Raw genomic sequence first — 13709 nt, 5'->3', positions numbered from 1 at the left:
CCCTGGCTTTTCCAGAGATCTCGGTCCTCGGTCCTGATGCAACCGTCTGGATCTTTTACACAAAGCGCTAGGCGAGCGCTGGGCGCTAGGACCCGGGGGGCGCCCGGGCAGGGAGGTCCGGCTGCGCTGCCTGCAGTCCGCGGGGCGGGCGGATGGGTCTGTGAGTCCGACTGCTGTGAATCCTCGCTTCCATCCCTGCACTGGGCGCTATGAACCCGGGCCCATCCACACTCCTCTAACCACTCTCCTCAAGCCCTCTCCTTGGGAGCAGTTGGAAGTGGAAGCAGATAGGGTTTGGGAGGAGGCAGGGATCCCCATTAACCCATGTCCTGGGCTGTAGAGTAACAGCCAGGGTGGGCAGGTGGGGCCTTGGGGAAGAGGCAGCATGCTGCCCGGAGCTTCCCAGTCTGTGGACCCCACCCCCATATCCCGACCCTTTGCAAAGCAGGGATAGAGGGGGTAAGGGCGCGAGGGCAGGCCGGGCTAACGTCTGCCCCTGCGCCGCCGTCCCACGGGCATCCCCCCGTGTGTGCCCAGTTGTTCCCGAAGCTTTAGGATCCAAGACGCTGGGGGCAACCATTTTCCTTGCCTGCCGCCCCCTCACGCTTCCCTGCCTCTCCTCCTAGCCTGGTCACGGGCTGTCCCCTCCCCCAGCAATGCAACCCTATAATAAACAAGTCTTTCCTTGATCCTCCCCTGCCGCGAGCGCCCTCGGGGACCTTGGCAGCTGCAGCCGCCGCTGATCCTTTCCAGAAAGGGGGCGTGGCGGTGGGTCGGGGTTCGACTGCGAGCTTTCTGGGGCTCAATGGAGGCGGGGCCCGGCCGCTGTCACCGGGCAGGAGAGAACGTTGCTTACGTGCGCCCGGAGTCCATTGGCCAAGGCGGGCCACACTCCCGGGTCTGGATTGGGTCGTGGCGCAGAGAAGGCGTGGCCTCGCCGCGCTAGTCCTTATAGGCTGCTCCGCGCTGGTGCTAGGGCGCAGCAGGCCAAGGGGGAGGTGCGAGCGTGGAGCTAGGACGGGTCTGGGCGGCTCTCGGTGGTTGGCACCGGTTCGCACACCCATTCAAGCGGCAGGACGCACTTGTCTTAGCAGTTCTCGCTGACCGCGCTAGCTGGTGAGTGTCCCTTCTGTGTGTGGGGCCTAGAGCTCGCGGTCTGGTCTGGTCTGGTCCCCAGACTGACGCCTGGTCGGCCCCCCTCTTGTCTTACAGCGGCTTCTACGCTCCGGCACTCTGAGTTCATCAGCAAACGCCCTGGCGTCTGTCCTCACCATGCCTAGCCTTTGGGACCGCTTCTCCTCGTCGTCCACCTCCTCTTCGCCCTCGTCCTTGTCCCGAACTCCCACCCCAGATCGGCCGCCGCGCTCAGCCTGGGGGTCGGCGGCCCGGGAGGAGGGGTTTGACCGCTCCACGAGCCTGGAGAGCTCGGACTGCGAGTCCCTGGACAGCAGCAACAGTGGCTTCGGGCCGGAGGAAGGTGAGCGGTGGGCGGGTGCGGACGCGACTCGAGGGGCCGGGAAGGTGGGGAAGCCCCGGTGCTGGAAGAGGTCAGAGCCGCCTTGGCTTTCTATCCCATCGGGACCCAGATTGCTTGGGGGCAGGGGGAATTGGAGTATAAGGTGAGTGAGGCGGAAACTGAGGCACGGAGTGGGAAGGAGCGTTGGTTTCTTAAGGAAACAGCACCTCCCCCGCCTGTGCGTTTCGTTTTGAAGCCGCTCTAATACCCCTTTCTGTGTGCTCTCCTTTCCAGACACGGCTTACCTGGATGGGGTGTCGTTGCCCGACTTCGAGCTGCTCAGTGACCCTGAGGATGAACACCTGTGTGCCAACCTGATGCAGCTGCTGCAGGAGAGCCTGGCCCAGGCGCGGCTGGGCTCTCGACGCCCTGCGCGCCTGCTGATGCCTAGCCAGTTGGTAAGCCAGGTGGGCAAAGAACTACTGCGCCTGGCCTACAGCGAGCCGTGCGGCCTGCGGGGGGCGCTGCTGGACGTCTGCGTGGAGCAGGGCAAGAGCTGCCACAGCGTGGGCCAGCTGGCACTCGACCCCAGCCTGGTGCCCACCTTCCAGCTGACCCTCGTGCTGCGCCTGGACTCACGACTCTGGCCCAAGATCCAGGGGCTCTTTAGCTCCGCCAACTCTCCCTTCCTTCCTGGCTTCAGCCAGTCCCTGACGCTGAGCACTGGCTTCCGAGTCATCAAGAAGAAGCTGTACAGCTCGGAACAGCTGCTCATTGAGGAGTGTTGAACTTCAACCTGAGGGGGCCGACAGTGCCCCCCAAGGCAGAGAAGACTGAACTTTTGGGGTGGAGACTAGAGGCAGGAGCTGAGGGACTGATTCCTGTGGTTGGAAAACTGAGGCAGCCACCTAAGGTGGAGGTGGGGGAATAGTGTTTCCCAGGAAGCTCATTGAGTTGTGTGCAGGTGGCTGTGCATTGGGGACACATACCCCTCAGTACTGTAGCATGAAACAAAGGCTTAGGGGCCAACAAGGCTTCCAGCTGGATGTGTGTGTAGCATGTACCTTATTATTTTTGTTACTGACAGTTAACAGTGGTGTGACAGCCAGAGAGCAGCTGGGCTGCTCCCGCCCCAGCCTGGCCCAGGGTGAAGGAAGAGGCCCGTGCTCCTCAGAGCAGCCGGAGGGAGGGGGGAGGTCGGAGGTCGTGGAGGTGGTTTGTGTATCTTACTGGTCTGAAGGGACCAAGTGTGTTTGTTGTTTGTTTTGTATCTTGTTTTTCTGATCGGAGCATCACTACTGACCTGTTGTAGGCAGCTATCTTACAGACGCATGAATGTAAGAGTAGGAAGGGGTGGGTGTCAGGGATCACTTGGGATCTTTGACACTTGAAAAAATACACCTGGGAGCTGTGTTTAAACCTTCCCCCATCGTGTACTGCGGAGTTGAGCTGGGAGGGGAGGGGCTGAGAGGGTGGGGGCTGGAACCCCTCCCCGGGAGGAGTGCCATCTGGGTCTTCCATCTAGAACTGTTTACATGAAGATAAGATACTCACTGTTCATGAATACACTTGATGTTCAAGTATTAAGACCTATGCAATATTTTTTACTTTTCTAATAAACATGTTTGTTAAAACAGTTGGTTGAGTCTCTCATCAGTACCATGAAGTGAAAAGGAGGGAGATGGGTGCTAGTGAAAGGCAGGTCTCATCAGGCCCTGGGGTCCACCTGTGTGTTCCTCCATCCCTTTCCGGGACTGCCTGCCAGCCTGGTGACAGAGGTATGTGTACCGTGTGCCATCTGTGCCAAGAACCCTTGGCCCTGTGCTGGCTGAATCTACTAGGAGAACACACTGGAAACCCCTGAAGGTAGGGGGTGAGTCAGACCTCCCACCGAGCCAGAGTCTCCAGAGGGAGAGCTCACCTGGCTGCCCTGGTTAGAAGGCCCAGACAGGAGGGCCCACCGAGCCCAAGGTCTTTAATAAACAGTGAAAGAACTAGAAAATACCTTTTTTCTTTCTGGGAGAAAAAAATAAGTTGTTCTACCATCATGAAAATTACAAATCTTATCTCTGGGTTTAAAAAGACTAAGAGGGGGAGTTTGAAAAATGCTACTTAGCTCATGCCTCTCACTGGACAAGAAACCAAGAGGGGCATGAGCTGCCACTGGAAGGAAGTCTGGACCAGGCAGGTGCAGAACTCCTTGCACACACACAGGTGAGGGAAGGAGTGCTAAGGGCTTAGAGAGCAAGGAAATAGCAGGCCTACCTTAACGATGCCTTGGGTCACCCAGACGTCCTCTGTGCACCTGTCGTCCCAGCCACTTGGGATGCTGAAGCCAGAGGATTGCTTGAGTCCAGGAGTTCAAGGCTGCAGCCTGGGTGACAGCAAGACCCTGTCTCTAAAAACAAAAGATGCATTGTGCATTCTGGGCCCTAAGTTCCTTGTCAGAAAAATTGGCAAATTGGAGTTGGGCCAGATGAAGCCCAGGGCCTTTCCCCCTTCTTCCCTGGAATTACATCCACCCACACCAACTGGCCTTTGGAGAGTTTTTATCTCCCTTGTTTCTCTTCCTGGTCCCAGACAGGCCTTGTTTGCTCAAGACTGTAAAACAGTGGCTCTTCCACTTGAGCGTGTGTAATCAGATCACATGGGCCCTCTTGGAGATTCTCGGTGCATCTGGGCCAGGGCCCCAGAAATCTGCATTTACATCAGGGATTCCAATGGAGGGTCCTAAACTTTACGATGACTTGGAAGACCCATCTCTCTTTGGTAGAACTGAGTGACTTGTTCCCCAAAATGGATAAACTTGGATTAGAAGTGCATTTGGAAATGGATGGTGAGAACAGTGAAGAAGGTGCCCAGACCAGTGTTAGGAAAGCCCTCACACCCATTTTCTTAGCACATCCTTCTAATAGCCACCCTGTGAGGGGTGGGTGGCGGCAGGGGTTTTTAATGTTTTACAGATTAGTAAATGGAGGCCCAAGCCCTGGAATGGTCATCTTCTTGGATAAGGGCTGACTTTGTCCACTCCCAGCCTCTTGAGATTCAGGGCTGGGAGTAAAGCAAGCTTGACACCCGGGCTGAGTCTGAAGGGCACTTTCCCGGGAACTGAGATCTGTGCCAATGCTCACGACCCTGCCTCCCCAGTCTCAAAAGAGAAGCAAGGAAACAATTGTCTTCAGAGTACAGAGTCTTGTTGGTATTTGGGGGCCTGAGCTGGATGGATTGGTCAGCATTAGCCCTTCTCCAAGCCAAGGAGGCAGCTGAGCCCAGCACCGTACCTTTTCTTAGACAGTCAGACTGAGGCCAAATCAAAGCTTGGGTTCCCAAGCTAGCTCAGCTGAGATGCCCTCTCCCAGAGCCAAACTGGATTCCCTCATTCTCACAGGGCCTGAAAATCCTCCTGCAGCAGGACAGAAGGGTCCGCAAGTGGGAGCCCTGTAGCTTGAGTCTCACAGTAAAGGGAAGAGGGTTGCTGAGGCCCAAGACAGTTCTGGGTCCTGAGGTCTGCTAAGACATGGCAGGGAGCTTTGCCCCAGGTACCGGACTTGCTAAGAAAAAATGGGGCAGGCTTCTTTGTTGCTAAGCAGGAAAGCTAAGAAAGCTTATAAAGACCTACACATAAAATCAACTTTGGTAAATGCTTTCAGAAATTGTCCTATTTAGTGAGACCCTATCTGATAAAGAAAGAAAGGAAGGAAAGAAAGAAAGGAAGGAAAGAAAAAAAGAAAGGAAAGGAAAGGGGAAAGGAAAAAGGAAAGGAAAGGAAAAAGATTGCCCTATTTGGCCTGGAAAATATGTACTGATTACTTCCCTTCCTACAGGATTCCCTCTCTTATTCCTATTTCCCACCTCATCGGGTCAATGCTCTAGAACCTGCAATGGTTCCCTGTTGCCAGATTCCACTGCTGGTCTTTTAGGACATTTGGTGTTGGGCCCTATACTCCCTACTAAGGCTTACCTCCCACCATTCCCCTTAACTGGGGGCAAGTCAATCTGGACTGCCCTTTTCTCTAGCCGCAGACTCTGCTCATTCTAGTGCCTTCCACCAAAGATATCTTCCTGAGTTTTGCTGGCAAGCCCTGTCCTTCCTTTAAGGCCTAGAGCAAGTTCCAGCCTTTTTATGGCTCTTTTCTGCTTCCCCTCCCCCCATCTTTCACAATTGCAGTGTGAAAACATGGCATACAATGATCTCATTGTATGCACTTGTTTTGTATCCCCCTAGCTCTATAGAACACCCCTAGGTTCTCCTGAGGCCTGCCACATAGTGGTTAACTAAGCATTGGCTGTCTGAGCCTTGGGTCATGCCCTCTCTCTAAGCTCAGAGAACATAAGATTCCCTCACAAGCCTCAGACTCTCAGGCTACGAGGAGAGGAGGGCAGGGTTAGAAAGAGTTGTTGTTGTTGTTTTGTTTGTTTTTTGTTTTTGTTTTTTTCATTAGCCTACCGCCTAGTTTAGAGGAATATTAAAGGCTAAGGTCCTGGAAGGGAGGTAGTGTCATTAGTGGCTAAAGCCACTTGCATTAGTGAAATCTGGATTCAGATCCCAGCTCAGCCATTTCCTAGCCAATGACCTGGGGCCAGTCACTTTACCTCTCTAAGCTTCAGTTTCCTCATCCGTAAAGTGGGAATGATAGTGAGGAAATGATATATATAACAACATTACTAAGGCCCCCTATGGGCAGAGGACGCCCATGACTGGATAGAGATGGCAGCCTAAGCATGGCAGGGCTGGTTTCACAGCAAGTGCCTTTAATAGGGACCACCCTTTGATTCCTGTTCCCTCTGGTCTTATGTTTCTAACAGCTTTTCAAAGTTACCATCTTAACAGCCATGTTGGCTGGGTGCCGGTGGTTCATGCCTGTAATCCCAGCACTTTGGAAGGCCAAGGTGGGAGGATCACTTGAGCCCAAGAATTCAAGACCAGCCTGAGCAACACAGTGAGAACCCTATAAATAAATAAATAAATAAATAAATAAATAAATAAATAAATATTTAACAGCCATGTCAACATATGACCTTAACAAATTCAACAGAAAAATAAGGCTCGGCATGTGGGTGGGCACTTGTAATCCTAGCACTTTGGGAGGCTGAGGCAGGAGAATCGTGTGAACCCGGGAGGCGGAGGTTGCAGTGAGCCCAGCTCTCACTCCAGCCTGGGTGACAGAGCAAGACTCCGTCTCAAAAAGACCAAAAAAAAAAAAAAACAAAAACAAAAACCAAACAAACAGAAAGGCTGGGCACAGTGGCTTCACGCCTGTAATCCCAGCACTTTAGGAGGCCAAGGCAAGTGGATCACTTGAGGTCAGGAATTCGAGACCAGCCTGGCCAACATGGTGAAACCCTGTCTCTACTAAAAATACAAAAATTGGCTGGGTGTGATGGCACGTGCATGTGGACCCAGCTATTTGAGAGGCTGAGGCAGGAGAATCGCTTCAACCCAGAGGTGGAGGTTACAGTAAGCTGAGATCGCGCCACTGCACTCCAGCCTGGGAGACAGAGCAAGACTCAGTGTCAAAAAAAAAAAGCATGAAAGAAAAACAAACCCTCCACTTGGGGGAAATATGTTCAGACAGCTATACTTCTAAGTTGCATTATTCTAATTCTGGTACATATTAAGCATTACATATAAGGTTCCTTTAGGCTGGGCGTGGTGGCTCACACCTGTAATCCCAGCACTTTGGGAGGCTGAGATAGGTGGATCACCTGAGGTCAGGAGTTCGAGACCAGCCTGGCCAACATGGTGAAACCCCATCTCTACTAAAAATAGAAAAATTTGCCAGGCGTGATGGTGTGTGCCTGTAGTCCCAGGTACTCGGGAGGCTGAGGGAGGAGAATCATTTGAACCCAGGAGGCGGAGGTGGCAGTGAGCCAAGATTGCGCTACTGGGCAACAGATTGAGACTCTGTTTAAAAAAAAAAATTCCTTTAATTCCACCTCATGGATCAGGAGGAAATGCCAAGGGGCAGAGGAGCTCAGTGAGGGATCTGCAGGACTAAGATGAGCAGTGTGTGGTCTCCTACCTCCAGGGCCTTCCGCTCAACCCCCACAAGCCCTCCCAGTTTCCCAGCTCAGGTGCAGCCTGGGTCAGCCACATCCTACTTTGGCTGCTGGAGGAAACCAAGTACTGCTGGGGCACCCCAGAGGAAGCTGAGGAAACATGGGCACAAAAACCAGGCCCAATTAATAGACCATTACAGGACTCTGTAATTATCCCGAAATGGAAGGGCTTTTTAAGAAGGAATCACAAATTAGAGAGAAAACCATTAAACCTAGACGTGTCCATGCAGGGGCCCAGCTGAGAAGCCTCCATCTTGATCCCAGCCATGGGCAGCTTCATGGAAACTTCTGGGGCAGCAGATGCAGCCTGTGGCTACGTGGAGCTGGCGGCTCTGAATGTAGAGGTTGGTGGGCTGCATTCACTTGGTCACTCATTTATTCATTCACCCTATATACTATATAACTAACAGGTCCATGTGGGCTGCAAGAGAAAGTCAAAGTAAGTAGGAACCCTTAAGAAGCTGATATAAAAATGTTCTTTCAGCCAGGCGCAGTGGCTCACACCTGTAATCCCAGCACTTTGGGAGGCTGAGGCAGGCGGATTGTCTGTGGTCAGGAGTTCGAGACCAGCCTGGCCAACATAGTGAAACCCTGTCTCTACTAAAAATACAAAAAATTAGCTGGTGTGGTGGTGGGCGCCTGTAATCCCAGCTATTCAGGAGGCTGAGGCACAAGAATCTCTTGAACCCAGGAGGCGGAGGTTGCAGTGAGCCGAGATGGCGCCGTTGCACTCCAGCCCAGATAACAAGAGTGAAACTCCATCTCAAAAAAAAAAAAACAGTTCTCTCACACACATACACACATGTACATACATAATCACACACACCTACATAATCACACACGCTTTTAATAAGTAAAACGTGGGGCATAAGGAGAAGAGAAAATGGGCATACACTCAAATCTCCCTATCCCTAATTTCCCAGGAAAAACTTTTTTTTTTTTTTTTTTTTTTTTAAACAGAGTCTAGCCCTGTTGCCCAGGCTGGAGTACAGTGGCATGATCTTGGCTTACTGCAACCTCGCCTCCTGAGTTCAAGCCATTCTCCTGCCTCAGCCTCCGGAGTAGCTGGGATTACAGGCACATGCTGCCACACCCGGCTAATTTTTGAGATTTCTTTTTTTTTTTTTTTTTTTTTTTGAGACAGAGTCTCATTCTGTCGCCCTGGCTGGGGTGCAGTGGTGCAATCTCGTCTCACTGCAACCTCCACCTCCCGGCTTCAAGCAGTTCTTCTGCCTCAGCCTCCTGAGTAGCTGGGATTATAGGTGTGTGCCACCATGCTTGGCTAGTTTTTGTGTTTTTAGTAGAGACAGGGTTTCTCCATGTTGGTCAGGATGGTCTCGAACTCCTGACCTTGTGATCCGCCCGATTCAGCCTCCCAAAGTGCTGGGATTACAGGCGTGAGCCACCACACCCAGCCAAAAATAAATTTTTTTAACGTGAATTATACATCAATAAACCTGATTTTTTAAAAGTATGTATACATAGCTGGGTATGTGGTATGTGCCTGTAGGCCTAGCTACTTGGGAGGCTGATGCAGGAGGATTGCTTGAGCCCAGAAGTTCAAGGCCAGTCTGGGCAACGTGGGGAGACCCAGTCTCTAAAATATAAAAATTTAAAAATATATATATATACACAAAAATTAACTCAAAGTGGAAAGTGAATCATAAGGCTAAATGGAAGAGCTAAACTATAAAACTCTTAGAAGATATATAGGAGTAAATCTTCATGATCTCAGATTAGGCAATTATTATTATTATTATTACTTTAGATGGAGTCTTGCTCTGTCTCCAGGCTGGAGTGCAGTGGCATGTTCTCGGCTCACTGCAACCTCCACCTCCTGGGTTCAAGCAATTCCCCTGCCTCAGACTCCTGAGTAGCTGGGATTACAGGCGCGCACCACCATGCCCAGCTAATTTTTGTATTTTCAGTAGAGACAGGGTTTCACCACTTTGGCCAGGATGGTCTCAATCTCTTGACCTCGTGATCCGTCCACCTCGGGTTCCCAAAGTGCTGGGATTACAGGCGTGAGCCACTGTGCTGGCCTGGCAATTCTTTCTTAGATAAGATTCCAAAAGTACCGATGATAAGAAAGAAGACTGACAAATTGAATTTTATGAAAATTAAAAACAGTTGTGCTTCAAAGGACACCATCAAGAAAATGAAAAGACTGAAATACCAACCACAGGGGGCCAAAAAAAAAAGAATGAAATTGAAAACACAACCCACAGACTGGAAGAAAATATTTGCAAATCATTTGTTTGATAAGTGATTTGCATCTAGAATGCATAAGAAACTCTTACAATTCAATTAAACAATGAGCAAAGGATCTGAATATCTGAACAGACATTTTCCAAAGAACATATGTAAGTGCCCAACAGCCATTTGTGAAAAGATATTCAACACTATTGGTCATTAGGAAAATGAAAATCAACACTACACTGAGGTACCACAACACACCAGAATGGGAATAATCAGAGACAGAGGATATCAGGTGTTAGTGAGGATGCAGGGAAACTGGAACCCTCATACATTGCTGGAAGGAATATAAATTGGTGCAGCCACTTTAATTTTTTTTTATTTTTATTTATTTATTTTTTTTTTGAGACAGAGCCTCCCTGCGTCTCCCAGGCTGGAGTGCGGTGGTGCGATCTCGGCTCACTGCAACCTCCGCCTCCTGGGTTCAAGCGATTTTCCTGCCTCAGCCTCCTGAGTGGCTGGGATTACAGGTGTGAGCCACTATGCCCGGCTAATTTTCATATTTTTAGTAGAGATGGGGTTTCACCATGTTGGCCAGGTTGTTCTCAAACTCCCGACCTCAGATGATCTGCCCACCTTGGCCTCCCAAAGTGCTGTGATTACAGGTGTGAGCCACTGCACCGGCCAGGTGCAGCCACTTTGAAAAACAGTTTGGCGACCGGGCACGGTGGCTCACGCCTATAATCCCAGCACTTTGGGAGGCTGAGGCAGGTGGATTGCCTGAGGTTGGGAGTTGGAGACCAGCCTGGCCAGCATGGTGAAACCCCGTCTCTAATACAAATACAAAAATTAGCCCGGTGTGGAGGCAGGCGCCTGTAATCCCAGCTACTCAGGAAGCTGAGGCAAGATAATTGCTTGAACCCGGTAGGTGGAAGTTGTAGGGAGGTGGAGGTTGCAGTTAGCTGGGATCTTGCCATTGTACTCCAGCCTGGGTGACAAAGCGAGACTCCGTCTCAAAAAAAAAAAAAAAAAAAAAAAGACAGTTTGGCAGTTCCTCAAAATGCTAACCATAGAGTTACCATAGGACCTAGCAATTTCACTTCTAGGTATACATTCAAGATAAATGAAAATGTATGTCTACGCAAAAAAACTTGTACACAAATGTTCATAGCAGTATTATTCATAATAGCCAAAAAGTGGAAACAACCCAAATGTCCATCAACAGACAAAACAAAGTGTAGCATAGCCACACAATGGAACATTTGGCAATAAAAAGAAACGCAGTTCTGATACATGCTACAACATGGATGAGCTTCCAAAACATTACGCTAAATGAAAGATGCATGTCACAAAAGATGACATATTGTATGTTTCCATTTATATGAAATGTCCAGAATATGAAAATCCATAGAGACAGAAAGTAGGTTAGTGGTTGCCTAGGGCTGGGAGTTTGAGGAAAAGAGTGGGTAACGGCTAATGGGTCTCAAGTTACTTTTTGGGGTGATGAAAATATTCTAAGACAGATTGTGGTGATGGATGCAGAAGTCTGAACATACTAAAATCCATTGAAATTTGTGATATGTAAATTATATCAATAAAGTTTTTTAAATATACATTTGTCAAAATTCATGGAATTGTACATCTAAAAAAGGGTGCATTTTGCTACATGCAAATTATACCTCAATTAAAAAAAAATTAACACTCCCAAAAAAGCATATAAAGTAAGCTCTGGGCCGGGCACAGTGGCTCATGCCTGTAATCCCAGCACTTTGGGAGGCCAAGGTGGGCGGATCACCTGAGTTCAGGAGTTCGAGACCAGCCTGACCAATATGATGAAACCCCATCTCTACTAAAAATACAAAAATTAGTCAGGCATGGTGGCATGCGCCTGTAATCCCAGCTACTCGGGAGGCTGAGGCAGGAGAATTGCTTGAACCCGGGAGGCAGAGGTTGCAGTGAGCCAAGATGGGGCCATTGCACTGCAGCCTGGGAAACAAGAGTGAAACTGTCTCAAAAAAAAAAAAAAAAAAGAAAAAAAAAGCTCTGGAAGTTTAAAAAGTAAATTATGGCTCCATAATTATGGTTTCGTTTAGTGTAAATATGGTAAAATTTCACTAAGAAAAGGAAAGCAAAAAGAAGCTATGATCACTTTGGCTTAAATTTTATTTATTCTCTGTCTTGGCCAATAGAATGTCAATTTTCGTGTGCCTAGCTTTGTGTCTGGCTTATAGAAAGTGCTAAAAGAACACTTGTGGAAGGTGGGAAGGATGAAAAAGAGCATGACAGCTCAAGTCCAACATCTCCTGGAGAGGCCCATTTGGGCTACTTTCAAGCATTTTATTATTATTATTATTATTTTTTGAGACAGAATTTCACTCTTGTCTCCTAGGCTGGAGTGCAGTGGCATGATCTCGACTCACTGCAACCTCCGCCTCCTGGGTTCAAGTGATTCTGCTGCCTCAGCCTCCCAAGTAGCTGGGGTTACAGGCACCCGCCACCACACCAGGCTAATTTTTGTATTTTTAGTAGAGTTGGGGTTTCACCATGTTGGCCAGGCTGGTCTCAAACTCCTGACCTCAGGTGATCTGCCTTCCTCGGCCTCCCAAAGTGCTGGAATTACAGGCATGAGCCACTGTGCCCAGCCCAAGCACTTTATTATTATTATTATTACTACTATTGTGGTAAAATACACATAATAAAAATTTTGCCATCTGACCCATTTTGAGCATATGATTTAGTAGTGTTAAGTATATTTACATCATTGTACAACCAATCGCCAGAACATTTTCCCTCTTCTACAACTGAAACTATGTACCCATTAAACAACTTATTTCCTCCTCCCGTGGCAACCACCATTCTAATTTCTGTCTCTAGAAATTTGACTCCTCTAGGTACCTCATATAAGTGGAACTATGTAGTATTGGTCTTTTTTATTTTATTTTATTTTATTTTTTATTTTTTGAGATGGAGTTTCACTCTTGTTGCCCAGGCTGGAGTACAATGGCACAATCTTAGCTCACCGCAACCTCCGCCTCCCAGATTCAAGCAATTCTCCTGCCTCAGCCTCCTGAGTAGCTGGGATTACAGGCGCATGCCACCATGCCCAGATAATTTTTGTATTTTTTTAGTAGAAATGGGGTTTCACTATGTTGACCAGGCTGGTCTTGAACTCCTGACCTTGTGATCCACCCGCCTCGGCCTCCCAAAGTGCTGGGAATACAGGTGTGAGCCACCGTGCCTGGCCACTATGTAGTATTTGTCTTTTTGTGACTGACCTATTTCACTTTGCATAATATCCTTATGGTTCATGCATGTTGTAGCACGTGACAGCATTTCCTTCCTTTCTCGGTCTGCATAGTACTCTGTTGTATGCACACACCACATTTTGCTTATCCATTCATCTGTCACAGACACCTGGGTTGCTCCCATCTTTTGGCTATTGTGAAGAGTGCTGCTATGAACATGGGTGTATAGTTATCTCGCCAAGTCCCTGCTGCCACTTCTTTTAGGTGTAGACTCAGAAGTAGAATTGTTGGATCATATGGTAATTTGATTTTTCATCGTTTGAGAAACTGCCATACTATTTTCCATAACGGTTGCACCATTTTACATTCCCACCACCAGTGCACAATACTTCCAAGCACTTTCATGCCCCGTTACACCCCAGTCCCACTCCAAATACCTCAACAGGCAAGTCCTGCTGCACCCACTCCTACAAGGTGGTAAGTGGTGAGGGGCCAGATGAGAGCTCTGGATTTCTAGTATTCTAGGATGTTCTAGGAAGTCGGAGGAGAGGGTTGAGAACTGCATATTGTACCACGAGGCTGCAAGAAAGGGCAGGCTCAGGACTGGAGAGGATAAATAGCCCATATTTATGGACTCTTTCGCATCTTCAACTCACTTTACCTATCACCGACTACAAAATAGCTACTATTATTATTCCCATTTTACAGATGAGGAAATCGAGCAACATGGGGCAACAGAGAGAGCTTGGACT

General features: G+C 49.0%; 1 protein-coding gene across 1 annotated transcript; it reads left to right on the top strand.

Annotated features, from left to right (window-relative positions):
• The first annotated feature begins 777 nt into the window (after positions 1 to 777).
• Positions 778 to 3092, top strand: DDIT4 (DNA damage inducible transcript 4). The gene is made up of 3 exons (XM_004049572.5): positions 778 to 1116; positions 1213 to 1477; positions 1751 to 3092. The coding sequence occupies exons 2-3, from the start codon at positions 1273 to 1275 to the stop codon at positions 2242 to 2244; spliced, it is 699 nt and encodes a 232-aa protein (XP_004049620.1). The 5' UTR covers positions 778 to 1116; positions 1213 to 1272; the 3' UTR covers positions 2245 to 3092.
• Positions 3093 to 13709: the final 10617 nt, after the last annotated feature.

This window comes from Gorilla gorilla, chromosome 8, assembly GCF_029281585.2.
Source record: "Gorilla gorilla gorilla isolate KB3781 chromosome 8, NHGRI_mGorGor1-v2.1_pri, whole genome shotgun sequence".
Taxonomy (NCBI): Eukaryota; Metazoa; Chordata; class Mammalia; order Primates; family Hominidae; genus Gorilla; species Gorilla gorilla.
Note: the sequence above shows the minus strand (reverse complement) of the source record. Positions and strands in the feature narration are given on the sequence as shown.